We start from the raw sequence: 16256 nt of genomic DNA on the forward strand, positions 1-16256 counted from the left end.
ATAGATATATACACACGATGAGTAGTACTCAAACTCCTGAGTATGTGATACAAAATGATGTACAGCCCTTCTTGGATGATTAACCTAATTTATAAACACAGTCCTATAACATACAGTACTATGCAAAACTCTTAGGCACAATTTAAACAAATTAAAGGTAAAGGAAAAATGCTTTAAGGAATAAGAGAAACAAAAGACTAAACAAAAGTCTTTGCAAAAGTATGCCGTACAAAACAAAATATATAAAAAGACAATATTCATGTAAAATGTATTGGATATCTATGACTTTTGCACAGTACTGTATAAAAAAATACACACCAATATAAAAAAATAAAAAAATAAACCTGTTTCCATGGCGTTGTTGTCCAAATCAAGACTTGTAATCGTTCTTTTTATATTTTCTCCAGGAACTGAGGCAAACATTTTTTATGCTACTGAACTGGGGAACACACAAATGTTCACGTTGGACGTTCAGATGTTATGCAGCATCATAGCAATGCAGGCAGCCTTTTTGCTTTGTATAAATGCAAATTATTGGCAAGACGTTTCTCAATTTGCATTGTCATTTCAGATCAGACTACAAAATCTTACCAATGGTGTGGATGTGCAAGGTCTGTGCATTTAAGTGAATATGCTGAGGGCAATTATAGTGAAGATGCTGATAACAATTATGAAGATGACAACAATTATGAAGATGACAGCAATTATGAAGATGACAACAATTATGAAGATGATGATAATGAGGATAATTTTGATGAAAATGTAATGATAAGAATAATAAAAGGTTATGTTGTTCAGATCAACACTATGAGGCAATAGAAGAGAAATAAAAGAAAATATACCTTAGTTGACACGTATCTTAACTATGTTTTACAAAGAGAACTTGTTCTCCACCTGAGGGTTTTTCCCGGGAATCAAACGGCTGCAGGCATTGAGTGGTTGGTCACGGAAGCAACAATTCCAACGTATGATTTACTAGGTGTTTTATTTGAAATTAAGGTGGGGGAGGGGGATCACCACAGTTACAGTGGAGACTGTGGTTAGTCTGACCTTCTCTTCCACTGAACTGGAAACATCCAAGTGTAATGTATTATCTCAGTTCTGTGCTGCATCTCAGTGTTCATAGGAACATTATCAGACAGGCCACGCTCAGAGTATGACAGGCTAAACGCAGGGCCGTCCTTATCTCCCTCTGGAAACAAAGAGCCACAGTACACAGACCAGGCCGTTCCTTAAAAAAACACACACATAATAGGCTTCTAATAGGCTCTTCAATTTAATTGTCCTTACAATAATGGCTGTCTAACTGCCTATAACTGAAAATATATTTGAGTAGGATAAACATTTATTTCTTGATTATACTGCACTAATGTGTTGTGATTAAGAAGGTGTATTGTCCATAAACGGAGTGACTAAGTTCAGTTGAGTTCTGGGTTTGTAATAAGTATTATCAATCTGCAGATTGGGAGAGAAAACCAGACCTCTGGCAATAAATGACAACACCACATCTGGCTTAGGTCTCAATCATGTCTCTCTCAGCTCTGAAGGCCGGAGGACCATCTTTTATAGGGCACAAGAATGTAAACATGGATAGTGACAGTCAGGCAGTAATGACATCACAACAGTCTCAGAGAAAGAGATTCACTGCTCCCAACCCATGACCACACTCAGACTACAGCGATCATAGTTGGAGCTCTCCTTGAAGTCATGACAAGAGATGTTTACCCAGTACTTTCTCCTGACCCAGAACATCTATTAACCCTGACACATAGACACAACCTACTCTTATTAACAGCAAGCTCACAGGAGAACATATGAACTAAATTAGTATCCAATGACTAGTTCTATTGATTTGTAAATAGTACACACAGGAAAACCCAATTTCTTTCACAGTTGTAAGCGCTAGTGTATATTGTAATGTGTTAGATATATATGATGCATAGTACTAGTGTATGTTCTCACATTTATAGTGCTCACACATGCACTACAGCAGATCCTTTACTGCCCTCTAGCTAAAGAATAGGGATTAGAACAGAATATTGAACATGCATTTTCACTTAAAAGTTAATTTGTCATTTGCAGAAATGGAACAATACAAAAACTGGAGAAATGTTTTTCCGTTGTGATGATGTGGCCCACATACTTAGAAATGAAGTCCATTATTCTAGACCACTGTAGCCCACTTAGATAATGAGACAGGTATATTTCCATAACTGGTGCTTCTTATTTTAGAGTTTGGTTCTCACTAATATGTCCTGCACAGAGCCTATTATTCTGCTGTCCGCAGTGCAGAGCAAGGGGGAAAATAAAGTAAAGAGAAAAAGTGATATTGACTTAAATGCACAACAGCAGGCTCCCTATATGTACACCCAATGCTGATACCACACCCCTGGTCAGTGACAGTCGAAGGCTGACGATGGCTTGGGGGTTTGCAGGGTGAACAAAGTGGCCTTTGACAGCCGTGTCCGGGTGAGCTTAGGAGCTAGCACTCCTGTCAGCACTCTTAATTAAATACAGGAAGCAGTGCGGGGTCTGCTGGCTCTGTCGATGGCTATCGGGGCGTGCAGGAAGTGGACGGAGATAGCGACGCCTGCGACAGGCAGCCTTTGAGCTTTGAGAGGGCCTGGCAGTACAACACACAAGCAAACTGTGGTGCTCTCCAGACAGGAGTTTGAGCTCCGCTTGGACTCAGAGCACAGTGTGATAAAGGTGCATAATAAATGGTTCAAAAAAGATGAATGCTGTAAAGGATGAATGAAATGATTCATTTGTCACCTGTGGATGTGAAACGGGGCTTCGATGTCGTGCTGTGGTGATGGACTTGAGTTGTTGTGACGGAGGGTGATGTCTGTGTTGATGGCTGCAGGAAGGGAGGGGAGAAGACAATCGAGAATTTGGAATGTTTTTTTTTGGGGGGGGGGGGGGATTTCAGCTCCTCATCAAGTAAAGCTGCAGCTTCAAACACCCTCTCTTCAAAAGAGAAATGTCAGGGAGAAATGATCATGACACTGGAGGGACAACCAAGAAGAGATCAAAGAGTTCATCATGAGAGGAGGATATGGAGATTTACCAGTTAATGATTTTGGAAAACTGATCCAAAATGGATGCAGCAAAAAAAAAAAAACACTCAGGAGATCCCTGTGTCTATTCAACATTAATTCACATCAGGAAAAAAAACAAGAAACAAAGGCCCATTATTATACTTATTAAGTCCAGATCAATGGATACCTTTATGATTAAAAAAGCATATCCTTGGATGAACAAGCATATTCTCTGTGGATGCCAGTGGCATCTCTTCTCTGGTCTCAATCACCAAAGGCTGGCTGGCGTCTGGCCTCAGTGCAGGCAGCAGAGACACTATGGCTGACACCTGAGGTACACTGGGCCCTGTGTCTCTCTGAAACTACAAAGTACCCAGCAGGAAATCCCATCCCTGCTCCCTTTTGGCCACCCTCCAACTCTGGCTCCTGATCCATGGTTGCATTATTAAACTATATTGTTAGTGGCCCTTCATAGCTTAGTTACTCACAATAGTGAGTACTGCTCATACCGTGTAATTACACCATATGGACTACGGGCATTCAGTCAGTCAATCCAATGACTGCAAAATGAACGCATCAGAACAACAGGCTTTGCTGTACCTTGATTTGATTCATTATTACTTCAGGTTTGTGGAACTAGATGACATCTCCTGATTATGGTGTTTGGAAGCCGCTGCTCCCCTGGGGCATTGCTTGTCTGCCAAGTTCCAAACAGTGGGATCACACAAGGTGTTGCTCCTATGAGCAGATGCAGGGGAGCCAAGCACAGACTCGGTGACGTTATATGACCTACCACATTGAGTGTTTATCAACAGAATAGAACGTAGGTAGGTGTCGTCTCTCAGCTGAGTATACCTGCGGCTCATCTGTTCCCACAGGTGTGTTAGCTGTTACCTCACCTGTAGTGGGAAAAAGCTGAAATCACACCGCACTGTCAGCGCTATGTCTGTGAGAATGCCCATGAGGTGTTCAACATATGACGTGACTTCCATTTCCTGTGTTTGGTGCTTAGTGTTGCTATGCAGTTGTGTTTAGCCAGACCAGATGGTTCATGGTGTTTGGAGAAGCTTTTGTTTTATGTCTTTCATGTCGGGATTTGTTTTCAGTATTGGTTTACTTTATCTTTCTGTACTTTTCATTGTCAGGCTTGTGTTTCATTTCTCCACTGGATGTCAGTGTTGGCTTGCTAACGTTGTCGTGGATCATCAGCAACAGCCCTCTCAATACAGACCCTACAGTACACTGAAGTGAAATCGTTTTTGTAAACATGTAAAGTATAAAATCAATTGAATTACACAACATATGTAGGTGCCGTCTTTCTGTCTGTCTTAGTACTATTCATTTCTATAATCGTTCAGAACGCACTGGCACTGCTAGGTGCCCATGCTGTCCTGCGAGGCGGGATAGCAGTCATGACATGTGGTGTGTGTGTGTGTTAGATAGGAAGAGAGAGAGAGAGTGCGTGTGTGTGTGTGTGTGTGTGTGTGTGTGTGTGTGAGAGAGAGAGCCGAGGATGTGGTGTAGCCTGCAAGATCAGGGAATGTCTCCTTCAAGTCTGGAGTTCCACTCAGTGAGTTGACCTGCACAGTCAGCCTCCATCGCACCTCATCTTTTAGACGAGGAATGACCTCGAGTTTCGTATACTACAAGACAATCTTCTGTCTGTCATTCCAAACATTTGGCTTTTTTTTCATCTTTTCTTATTTATCACCCTCTGTTTCTTTTTTGTTCATCTCTCGTTTGTCTTGTTCCCCTTCAAACCCGACCTCTGCTCATGATATTTTCCTAAGTCTGGTCTGTCTGAGCCACCAGACAGACACACAGCTGGTTGAACCTGGCATCCCATCAATCCCAGAACAGGTTGCTCTCCATGTGTGCCACAGGGATGTTTGGGAAATCTGGACAATCATAACTTCCCTCCACGGTGAGAGAGTTAGGCTAGGTTTGGTGACCCTGAGAGACAGTAGGACCCCCCCACCTCACGGAGCGCTCCATGCAGACGCCTCTGGTCGCTATGAGGACAGACATATAAAATGCCTGTTTTATCTAAACTCATTCCTTTCCAGGGTTCACTGCCGTTTCCTTTTTCAGCTGCGATCAGGTCGAAGGATTTCTTCGTCCGGGTTCCAGTGTGACTGTCACATGCAGAATACTCCTGTTAACATGAACTATGATATTGGTATAAGAGACAGATGGCCAGTGAAACCTCAAAGAGATGGAGGACAGATATCTAAAGGGTGAGTTACTCTGTTTAAATCACACATTTATGGTTTGACCGAAGCTTGAACACATGTAGAATGCTATAGCTTAAAGTGAAAGCAGAAAGATTTTACACACATGCACAGTAAATGGGGGTCAGACTTAGGGTCAGATTTGCACAGTAATTTTTTTGGTCCAGACATAACCTGGACATTTCCGGTCTTTAAATATATCCTATTAAAAAACGGGGACTGAACGGGATGTCTTTTATAAATCATCTGGTCGAATTTGAAGGACAAAAGCGGGCATGGCCGAACGGCAGAGGGTAGGTCTTGGTATCTGTGAAAGCTATCGCAGGGACTTAAAGAGACTTGGGAGAAAGTACACAGATGGTAGTGTCATCAGCTCAGCTCTTGGTGACTGGGTGGGAGTCCAGAGCCCAGTAAGGCTCTATCTAATTTATGATGGGAAGGACCATACCTGGCTGCAGCCTCACTCTCCTCCGACAGCCCAGTGTCTGACCTCGCACTTCCTTCCTGCTGTGATGCTGGCTGGTCAATCCCCTCCACCCAGGGCTCAGTTTGTTTGCGCGGACATTTTCTGTCACATAAACAAGCTAGGACGGACACACAACATATCCCATAAACCCCTGTCACACTACACACCAGGCCTGACATCCAACAGAAATATATAACTCAAATTAATAGCTTGGCGTGAAAAGATAAAATCGCATGATGATGATGATACAGTAAACAGGGAGACGGGAAATGGGCATCGTCATGTTGGAAGGAGAGGGCTTGACGTTGCGGTGGAAGCTCACTGATGAGTTTTTCACCTGAAATCAGCAGATGCAGATGAAGGAGTGGAGGTGATCTAGGTTCCAGGGACCTTTTTTAAGAGGACCTAACTGGAGTTCTCCTCTGCCCACTCAGCTGTGAGTCACAATGGGACACTCTCCACCACCTGTCCCAGAGCAGCGTTTGGCCGCCATGGTAACAAACATTTCCTTGGAAGGGCTGCAGAATGCTTGGCTTTTTACGTCAAAGATTTTGGATCCTGGTTCGTCGTGACATTCTTTTATCAGAGACAAAACCCAGCAATTTCTGCTGCTGCTCCGATTCCGAGAGCAGATTGTGATGCCTTATATGGACTGTGCTTGGTCATTCGAGGACCTTGATGGAAATTCTTTGTGTCTTGTCAAGCTACCTTCTCACTATATGGATGGACTTTTCACAGGGACATATTCATCTGTGCATATTATGTCATCACATGTTACTTGATAGCTGTATGCTAGAAACTTTAGGATCTTTCTCAACTACCTGGCCTGTTAAAGAAAGAGACACACAGGATCATGTCTATCCTTGTATCAACCCTGTCTGAGTTATATTTATGTAACGTGGGATCACAGAGTGTTTATCTGAGGGTGAAATTGGCTGGGGCTGTGACCCTATTGGAGGAGTCGAATGAAAGATTAAACATGTTATTTATGAACCCAAAGCTGACAGAGGGAGAGGCGAGTGCCCAAACGCCTTCATTTTTCTTCAAATATTTACTCTTATTTTTAGGTCAGGTCCTTGACAGGTTTATTTGATGGAACAAAGCAAATGTCTTTTAAAAAGAGAACAAAATACTTCAGTCTTCACCTCGTTTAGATGTTTGCTTAAGTCTTTAGATACATTACAGTTTTGGGCAAGGCTTCGCATTAAGGTTGCATTAACTACCAGGTAACAACATAGCAATATCTATGGTAACAAAATTGTAATTGCATAGAAACTTCATTACAGTGTAGTGTTACTACACTACACCGTTCTTTCACAAGTGAAACTTGTTAAAGGGGAGGTGAGGCTTTCCAGGGTTAAGTGGATGCTAACAATGATCTTGTTTTGGTTACTCAACCTTTATCTTCCCCTTTTCAGCATCCCCACCCCTTAGTTATGACAAAACTCTTGCCCTGTTCTGTTTGCCATTTTCTTCCAAGTTGTAATATCTCAAAAATGCGCACACAGAGTTTAATTTTCACCTGATCTAAATATAGGTGAACTACTGTATTCCCTGCTGCTTTGGGGTTTAGAGGGATGCAAAAAAATGACAAATATTTCACCTGTCAATAGCAATTGGCGTAGTTGACATAAGTTGCTTCTACACTTTTAATATATAAATTCCCCCACGTACAAATCGGCTTACAGTCAGATAGGTCTGTTGGAAAATATCACTGTTATTGTGTGATGTTGTCATTTGTGTCAGATTGAGTTTTCCATTTAGTCGCAATGTGCAATGGAAATCAGCAATGGAAAAAATTAGTGCATATACTCATGAAAGAATGGAACACGCAAAAATATATATAGCCTATCAGTTCTTTTCACAGAAGTTGGCCAACCATTGGCATTCGAACACAGTTGTTATGAGATACTTAATACTTGTCACGCAGAATAAAGGACAATTATACCCCATGAAAAATCACACCCTCTGTGAAAATGGAAAACGCATACTGCCAGTACAGCTTGAGGCGCAGTATAACAGCTCCATGATAATGAAATAAACCTATGGGACTAAAATGGCAAACGTCTACAAATGTGCTAATACCAATTAAATGCACACTTTGTTTAAATTATGGTGACATTATCCCTTGAATAATATACTGCATACTGTTGTGGATTAAAGTTGAATTACAATATATTATCTATTGTACATATGTTTAAGTATATAAGATTCTCTGAACAGCAGTTACAGTCTCGCTCACAGTCTGAGGTTATTATAATGATGTCTGATTTAAGGCCTCAGTTGAAGGAGTTGAAGGATTACCTCATTGGATTTTGATTAAACACAACTGGCTTTCATCATCATCTGTGTTTGAGATATGGGAGGAAATGTGGAGTTTGGGGGGACAAAGTGTCGCCAGGACACCTAATCCCTGTCACCTTTACAAACTCTCTGAGGAGAGGCAGCAGCTTCCTGGCTCCTTCCACACGCTGCCCCGGCGCACTGCTACGTGGATGGCTCCATGGCAACGAGGGCAAACATCAGATGACAATAATGAGTAAGTGCATGCTAGAGTCAGGGACAGTGCCAGAATAACGACTCTACTGTTGTGGTAGGAATTATACCTTTCTTGGAAGGAAAGTGGAAAAACTGACTCACTGTATATGTTATCTCTGCCACTCTTGACTGAAAGACAGAAGTAGTTTGGTATTCTCAATATCATATATTTTGTCATATTTGTTACATATTATGGGGATGCAGGTAGCAACATGAATTTGCGGTGTTTCATCATGTGGACTTTAACATTTCTATATTGTCTGCTCAAGCATCGATAGAAACTAATGTACATAGTTAAGATTAGTTCTCATGTATATCTAGTTAAGATTAGTTCTCATGTATATCTAGTTAAGATTAGTTCTCATGTATATCTAGTTAAGATTAGTTCTCATGTATATCTAGGTAAGATTAGTTCTCATGTATATCTAGTTAAGATTAGTCCTCATGTATATCTCTGATGTACTCAGTGAGCCACACTCAAAAGAGTGTAAAGTGAATAGAACGGCTAAAGGAGATCAAAGTTCTTGCATCATCAGACACCCTGTGGGTTTATGTAAAGGTTTTGCTCGGTTAAGGGTTAGAGTTATCTGTTCTGAAAATATTTTTGATGAGAACCCGAGTTTTCACATCAACATTGTTGTTACAGCGTCCTTATAATCTATTACTGCATTCAATCCACTGTCAGAAAATTATAGATGTTTTCCTGTAAAGTTACGTAAGAGTTGATAGTCCGCTCCCCAATAATGCTGTCCATGTGGACATCAGACATGATATGTAAGAGCTGTACTCTAAGTCTACCATCTGGATAGCCACTGTATTTATATATATTTAGAGAGAGAGAGAAAGGAGAGAAGGGAGATAGAGAAAGAGAGCAGATACACTCTGGTCCACACTCAAAACATAGACGGCCATAGGTCGGGGGCTTAGCATGTGGTCATCGTCCATCAGTGTTTGGAACAAGGCGTGCCCAAGCGAGACCTACAGTACCGACCCACGAGCCTCGTCTCCCAGGCTGCCTCGAGAGGCGGAACACATCGGAGACGTCGCAGGGATGATGGACACCTATTACAACAAAGAAAGGGGAACTGGGCTCCTCTCCTCTCCATCCCAATAAATCTACAGCAGCACAAAGACTGGGCCAGGATGCCTGGCGTGCCTGCTGTGCTGCAAATTACCCACTCTGCCGCAGCCACACAGGCCCAGAAGCCCACAAGGTGCTGGGCTCACTGCTACTAACCATCTGCTCCACTGGAGCCTCTGCCTGAGACCATAAAATATGGTGCGCTGTGTGGAGAAGGCCCCGCAGGGTTAATTGTGCCCAGGAAGTACAGTCCTGACTTGACAGATCTGTGTCCCAATGGCTAAGGACTGGAATGTGTGGTCTTTGTCCGGTTTGAATGGTCCTGCTGAAGACCCACACACTCACTCAACGTGATCCTATTAAAACACAGCTATTTCCATTGGTTTATCCCTTTCTGTGCAGCCCTTCTATGGTGGACACTTTGTGACTCCATTTATCTTAGTAACATCTTAGTAACATGCTTGGGTCCCAGATCAGAACAACATCAAATTATAAGCAGGTGCTTGTAATCTACCCACATTTACATTTAGTCATTTAGCAGACGCTATTATCCAGAGCGACTTACAGTAGTACAGAGACATTCCCCCGAGGCAAGTAGGGTGAAGTGCCTTGCCCAAGGACACAACGTCATTTGGCTCAGCCAGGAATCGAACAGGCGACCTTCAGATTACTAGCCCGATTCCCCACCGCTCAGCCACCTGACTCTTTACCTACATAACATAACACAGCCTTACTCAGTCAGGTTAGCCAAGGCGTACATCCCTCACGTCATCTGTTTTTACAGCTGGATCATTTACTGGCATCATATTCATTCTGGGCCCCTCATGGACGAGAACATGATGTCTTGTCCTGAAGCGAAGTGTGCTGTTGCTTCACGGACAGAGACCTGATCTGTACTATGAACGACTGAGGGTAACGGTGAAAAGCCAGGCTGTGTTCACCTTGGCATTTCACCAATCTGACACTGGCACAGTGTTGCATAGCGATGAAGAACCATTATGTCCAACCCAATGTTTACGAACGAGCACAAAGATAATCGAGAAACGATGTGCTGTTCGCGTATTTACCAAACAGTGTCATCGGGCTTGTTGACATCTGCATGTGGATGCCGAAGATGTATGAGCAACACCAAAGCTGAGGGCCTTTTGGAACCCAAGTAAGGACAGCACCTGTCCAGAGATGCAGCAGGGCCAGTGGAGGCTGTTTCTTATTATCTGAACAGAGGAACACGTATCAGATCTGAATCACGCAGCGGCAGGGCCTCTGCCAACCCGTTCGCTACGCGTCGCATATCTGACACTCCGCCAGTGGATTGCCTCACTCGAGGTCAGGGTCTGGGCTGCTTCAGTTTGTTATTGCTGGACGGGGAAAGGCAAGAGGAGGCCCACTGACAGGGCCACTCTGGAGAGTAGAGATCCACGTGTGCCGTCTGGTAGGCTACCTGCCGCTGCTTAGCTTCAGTCGACCGTGTTTACAACCTCAACCATCATCTCCCCCCAAATACAAGTAGGGAGACTGCCGGTGGAAATGAAGGATTAGTCCTTTGATGGAGAAGCCCTCTGTCTTAATATGACCAAGTTTGTGTCTAGGGACCAACAAAGGAATGATAGACTTACTCTCTAAGAGCTGCTGAGGGCCTGTCTCTCATAAAACTCTCTCTAAGGATCTCATGGGCTTAATCCTGTGAAGCACCTTGACCCATGTCAACACCAAGATCCAGTATCTGTAGTCGAAGATGAATTGCCGTACTCACCACCATCTAACATTTTCAACGCCCAGCCAAGATTTAGTCAAGCAGTCCAAAAAAAAGAAAAGAAAACCTGAAAAAAACAATTAATAGTTGAAATACTGGCAAAAATTGATTTTCATGGTTTTGCAGTGTGCGCATTTATCTTTTTAAGTGAGAAACCCAAAGCTTATGACTTCATTGCTGTTTGATTCAAATAACCGTAGGCCCTTTGGCAAATAACCTGCCTCCGATCAGCCCTAACAATAGCCATCAGTGTGTTGAAAAGAGGAGATATCTACAGTATAAAGCAAAACATGTTGTTGGACCAATCTTCCACATTGTATTTTAATGATGCCTATTTCATGGGCAGATTCCATAAGTCACCAACAGCTGCCTTCTTCTGCTAAATCTTCCTCAAAAGAAATTCTTTGGATCCATATGACTCAGTTCCACAGATGGTTTCTTATTACTTGTGTTATACCAACCTTATCCTTTTTATTTGGAATTCTATTATTAAATGGAATTGGCTAATTAGCTGTTCTCTGAAAGCACTGACTACTATTCTGAGCAAGTGTGTTTTCAATCATTGCAAAGGGCGCATCAAGCTATATAGAGTAGGTCAGACAAAGGTACAACGACTTTGTCAATGGCCTTCAAGTGCTAAAAGTATATCTCTAAATGAAAACAATATTTAATCACCTCTAATCACATGAATAAGTGTTTAACTGCGGCTGGAATCTTTAGCTGGAATCTTCTTTTATTATTTTAATATTTTCAGAAAAACACCCCAAAACATTACAATTTTAGTCAAGTGACGTCTTTATTGACTTTCATTACTTAGTCTTATTTCAAATGATTCTAGAGGACAGTACAGACAACACATCATTTAAAGATTAAACTGTAACAATTAGTCGTTGAGTATTAAAAAATAAATAGCTTTGTAAGGAAGCTACAACAATAGCACAATACAGACCTTCATTGAAGGGATAGAATGCTTTGAAATCTGATCTACATCTTTTCCTTTAAATTCATTCATTACTGCTGTTTCACTGTGTGGAAGCCCCGGAACAAACTTTGACCCAACAAAGAATGACACCTCTACCATTTGCAAACCCCTGCATTGGGCATCAATAGTTCGGTGATATATATATATATATATATTGTAAGGGTTTTTATAGCCTAATATACGGTAGCTAATCTACAAACAATCATTTTTTTGTTGTTGTTTGTTTGACTATATGCTATTCACATTCTGTCCAGAGAATGAACATGACTCTTAGTCCTGTGTAACAATACACAGGTCTGTAATCTATGTTACAAGTCTTCATCTCTATCTCCCCGAGGACTGCAGACCACACCCCTCCCTCTGATCATCTGTGTGAGTTGTGTGGCTAGACAACTACGTACTTAGCCACATTCATGACTGTGTTTGTCCCTAAGCTATTTCAAATGACACATAGTGACTCATCCATCGTGACATAGTATACCATTAGGTCAATTGGCACTGTACAAAATATACTCAATTTCAGAGCAACAGAATGAACCAGAGACCATTCTTCTAGTCTACAGCTAACAGATTGGTGTCAATAATAATGTTTAGGGCAAAGTGAAGCATTTTCCATTGGATAAAAACAGATTTTTTGATGAAAAAATAGGACCACAGTCACACTATGGCCAAGAATAATAAGAAAGAAAACATAGCATGACAAATAAATATAATCCCGTGTTGGTTGCATCCAAGAATGCTCCAGATCACCTTTAAAAAACATTGCTGCAACTAACTCCACCTAGCTCTCAATGCAAAGTGTAACATGTCATTCATTTAGCACACCATTAACTATTCTACACTGTTCATAAAACAACACTTAAAGAAGTAACAGACAGTCAATCAAATCCCCAAGGGTAAAATATTGATTGTTTCAGATTTATTTTGAAAACCCTCTTAATTAGATAGCTGTGACTTGTTAGAGCCGCCAACATTCTAGCCTGAGGTGTTTTGTGGCCAGAGTACACATCCAGAGTACACATCCAGAGTACACATCCAGAGTGCACATCCAGAGTGCACATCCAGAGTACACATCCAGAGTACACATCCAGAGTACACATCCAGAGTGCACATCCAGAGTACACATCCAGAGTACACATCCAAACCAGACTCCATTATTCCAGAACTGATGAGTCATGGAAATAACCTTATGAGGAGCTCTGATAAGGCATGATGACATGTCTATATTTTTGAGAAATTGTTATGCTTTGCTAACCAATATTGTGGTACCTTGTGTCTACCATTTATCTGGGATGTGATTCATGTTGACAAAGATGGATCGAGGTATTAAACCACTCCAAAGAATCTCAGCAGGATTTATGTAAAGTTAATGTGCCTTTGATGAACTGCATTTAAATTGCAAACAGAAACTGATTTGAGAGAGTTGATTTTCACATCCTATGAGGTAGATCTCTATTGGATAACAGAACCTTCAATAGTGGTTTACAAATATAGCTTTGACATCAAGGAAACAAACAATGACAGAAAGTAAACTGTCAAATTCATCTACAGTATTTTCTATGACCAAGCCATGGTTGTAGTTTTGGTCAATATTAGTGAACTGACCGCATGTGACTAGCTGTCCTGCTTGTCTCTGAAGCATGGTCTGGGGGGTCGGGAAAAGGTTGTATGCTGGTTAGTTGCTAACTAGACCTACTTCCTAGTCCTACTAACTAGCCCTACACTACCTCCCATTGTAATGTACTCCACTGCTGCCTGCTACTAACATTTCCTCTTCTCCTGCCTCCTCGCAACTCAGCAGTCCAGATAGCTGCATTCAGTGGAGACAACCTCAGGCCTCTTGGCAGGATTGCATTTCTCCATCTCCACTGTCTTGCCTGTGTAGTCCAAACACAGAACAGTGCGAAGGCGTAGACCCACCCCACATGTCCGGGAGCAGGCAGACCAGGGGCCCAACTGCCAGATGGGGCAGGGCAGGTCTCCACACGGCCGGATGTCCACCGGCCGCAGGTCCTCATCACAGAAGTAGGACAGGAAGCCCGCCCCGTCCCGACACTCGACACTCCTCCTGGACCAACCAGAACCGCAGCTCTTGGAGCACTCCGACCACTCCCCCAGAACCCAGTCAGCTCCCCCAAAGGACGGGATGGCATGCAGGGGGCCCCTGCCCTCGGAGCCTGGCTTGGTGAAGGGCACGTCCCTGGGGAGGAAGAAGGTGTATTTGACCCGGGGTGGGGCAGAGTCTCCGGCGGTGGACAGCAGCTGGACGGTGAGGGCCTGGCGGAGCCGCTGGTAGCTGAGGATCCTCTCCAGGGTGGTGGAGGAGCCGCTGTAGCGCAGCACCGCCCCCGCCACCGGGATGTCCTGCTCTGCCGTCGACACCGAGAAGTTCCCGTTTAGGATGTAGACTCCTCCTTCTGTCTTCAGAGCCAGGTAGTTGCCGTCGTGTTTGATCCCCCGGTGGCTCTTCTGCTTGATGTCGATGTTGGTGGCCCCCGTCGGAATGGTCACAATGTCGTTATAGCCAAATCTACAATTACATTTTACATTTTAACATTTTAGTCATTCAGCAGACGCTCTTATCCAGAGCGCCTTACAGTAAGTACAGGGACATACCCCCGATTAACCCCAATTAACACAGACGACTGGGTCAGAGACATTTTTTCCAGACTTTCATGCACTAAAAATGAATTTAGGAGGGGATTAAACTAAGCTCAAACTAAATTCAAATTAAACTCTACCATCAAATACAGTCTGCTACTTGGCTAGGTGTTTCATTAAACTCACATGGCGTTGTTCATAGATCCAGTGATCTTCCTGCAAGTGGTTCCATCCCCTCCACACGCTCCACACTTGTCCATCTTCACATTGGACCCTATGACCTGGTCGCAGCCTGCCTTCACGCACTGGCCCTGGACACAGATGGATGTGGTGTCTGGGCCGCAGGTGGTGCCATCTACCACCTGAAGAAAAAAAAAATCAAAGGAGACGGTTTGATCACCACATTCTTTCGAAGGCGACAATGACAACAAGTTGACTGGCTCTCTGCACACCTTGGCTTCGAAGACTTTAAATTCACTGCTGCCTCTTGCCCTGCAGAACAGCTTGCATCTGTCCCTGGGTGACACGCCGTTGTACTTAGGGATCCACTCTTTGATGTTGCCATGCATGTCCAGGTACCTCTCGCTGTTGTACTTCTCACACTGCTCGTCTCTGAAGCTACTCCCTGGAAGGTGAAACACAGCAGGTTTTTACTAATCCTTCCCCTGGTAACAGTGTAGGGCTGAGCACAGCTCAGAGGAGGAACATTTGACTGTAGATGAAGAGGCTTTATGCAACACTTTGGATATGTGTGTTAAAATGTGCTATAAAGCATATCAAATGCGTCTGCTAAAATGCACATATTACCTCACATTAGACGCACTGCATAAAATACTACAATCAGTACAGTATGTTACACTGAAGGTGACTGTATGCTATACCGTATAGAATTGAAAGGTGTGTTGATGGAGGTTACCGTGGTCATCTTGGCAGGCTTGGATGTTACAGGACTGGTACTGGACTCTCTGGCCCACACAGTAAGCCCCTCCATTCTGTGGCTCAGGTTCAGTACACTCTCTCTGGGAGAACTCCACCCCTCCGCCACATGACCTGGAGCATGGCCCCCAGGGGCCCCATCCTCCCCAGCCGCCATCCACAGGCTCCTATAGGGGCCAACACAGACCTTTTGTCAACAGCGAGTTAAATCGACAACGGGATTTACAATTGACAAAATCTCTTCTCGACTGATTATCGTCTCGGGTGAAACAATTCAGGTGACAGGAAAGCTGTCTCTTTATCGACTGACAACTCTGTCATTAGAGGGTCGGACGCCAGACTCAATAAGCACTCGTTTAATACGTTTTTTGTTTTCCCCTTTGGTGTGTCCTCTGGCGTGTCACGGCCTGCAGTCTGCCACGCGTGTAACTGCCTCCCATACGGGCGTCTAGCTCCACATACGCACGGCTCCTGGCGTGTGCAAAGATACTGCCTTTCATTTCTCTGGGGGTTTTTACGAGCTGGCCACAAGAAGATCTCTAACAGCCAGGGCGTCTGGGATCATGAGCTAGCCCCTGGAATAGGCCTGTTTTTAAAGGGCCGCACCAAATATACTCATGCTTTTTA

General features: G+C 43.3%; 1 protein-coding gene across 1 annotated transcript in view; it reads right to left on the reverse strand.

The window, feature by feature from the left end:
- Positions 1 to 11887: 11887 nt before the first annotated feature.
- The window catches only part of LOC146288145 (A disintegrin and metalloproteinase with thrombospondin motifs 8-like), an 11316-nt gene continuing 6947 nt past the window's right edge, over positions 11888 to 16256 (reverse strand). The window contains exons 6-9 of the mRNA XM_084698617.1: positions 15610 to 15796; positions 15146 to 15318; positions 14880 to 15055; positions 11888 to 14622 (exon numbers count right to left, since the gene is read on the reverse strand). Of these exons, the coding sequence (XP_084554743.1) occupies positions 13887 to 14622; positions 14880 to 15055; positions 15146 to 15318; positions 15610 to 15796 (1272 nt within the window). The 3' untranslated portion in view covers positions 11888 to 13886. The remainder of the gene's footprint in view (positions 14623 to 14879; positions 15056 to 15145; positions 15319 to 15609; positions 15797 to 16256) is intronic.

Source organism: Hypomesus nipponensis, chromosome 5 (genome assembly GCF_054491055.1).
Source record: "Hypomesus nipponensis isolate SF chromosome 5, ASM5449105v1, whole genome shotgun sequence".
In the NCBI taxonomy this organism is placed as follows: Eukaryota; Metazoa; Chordata; class Actinopteri; order Osmeriformes; family Osmeridae; genus Hypomesus; species Hypomesus nipponensis.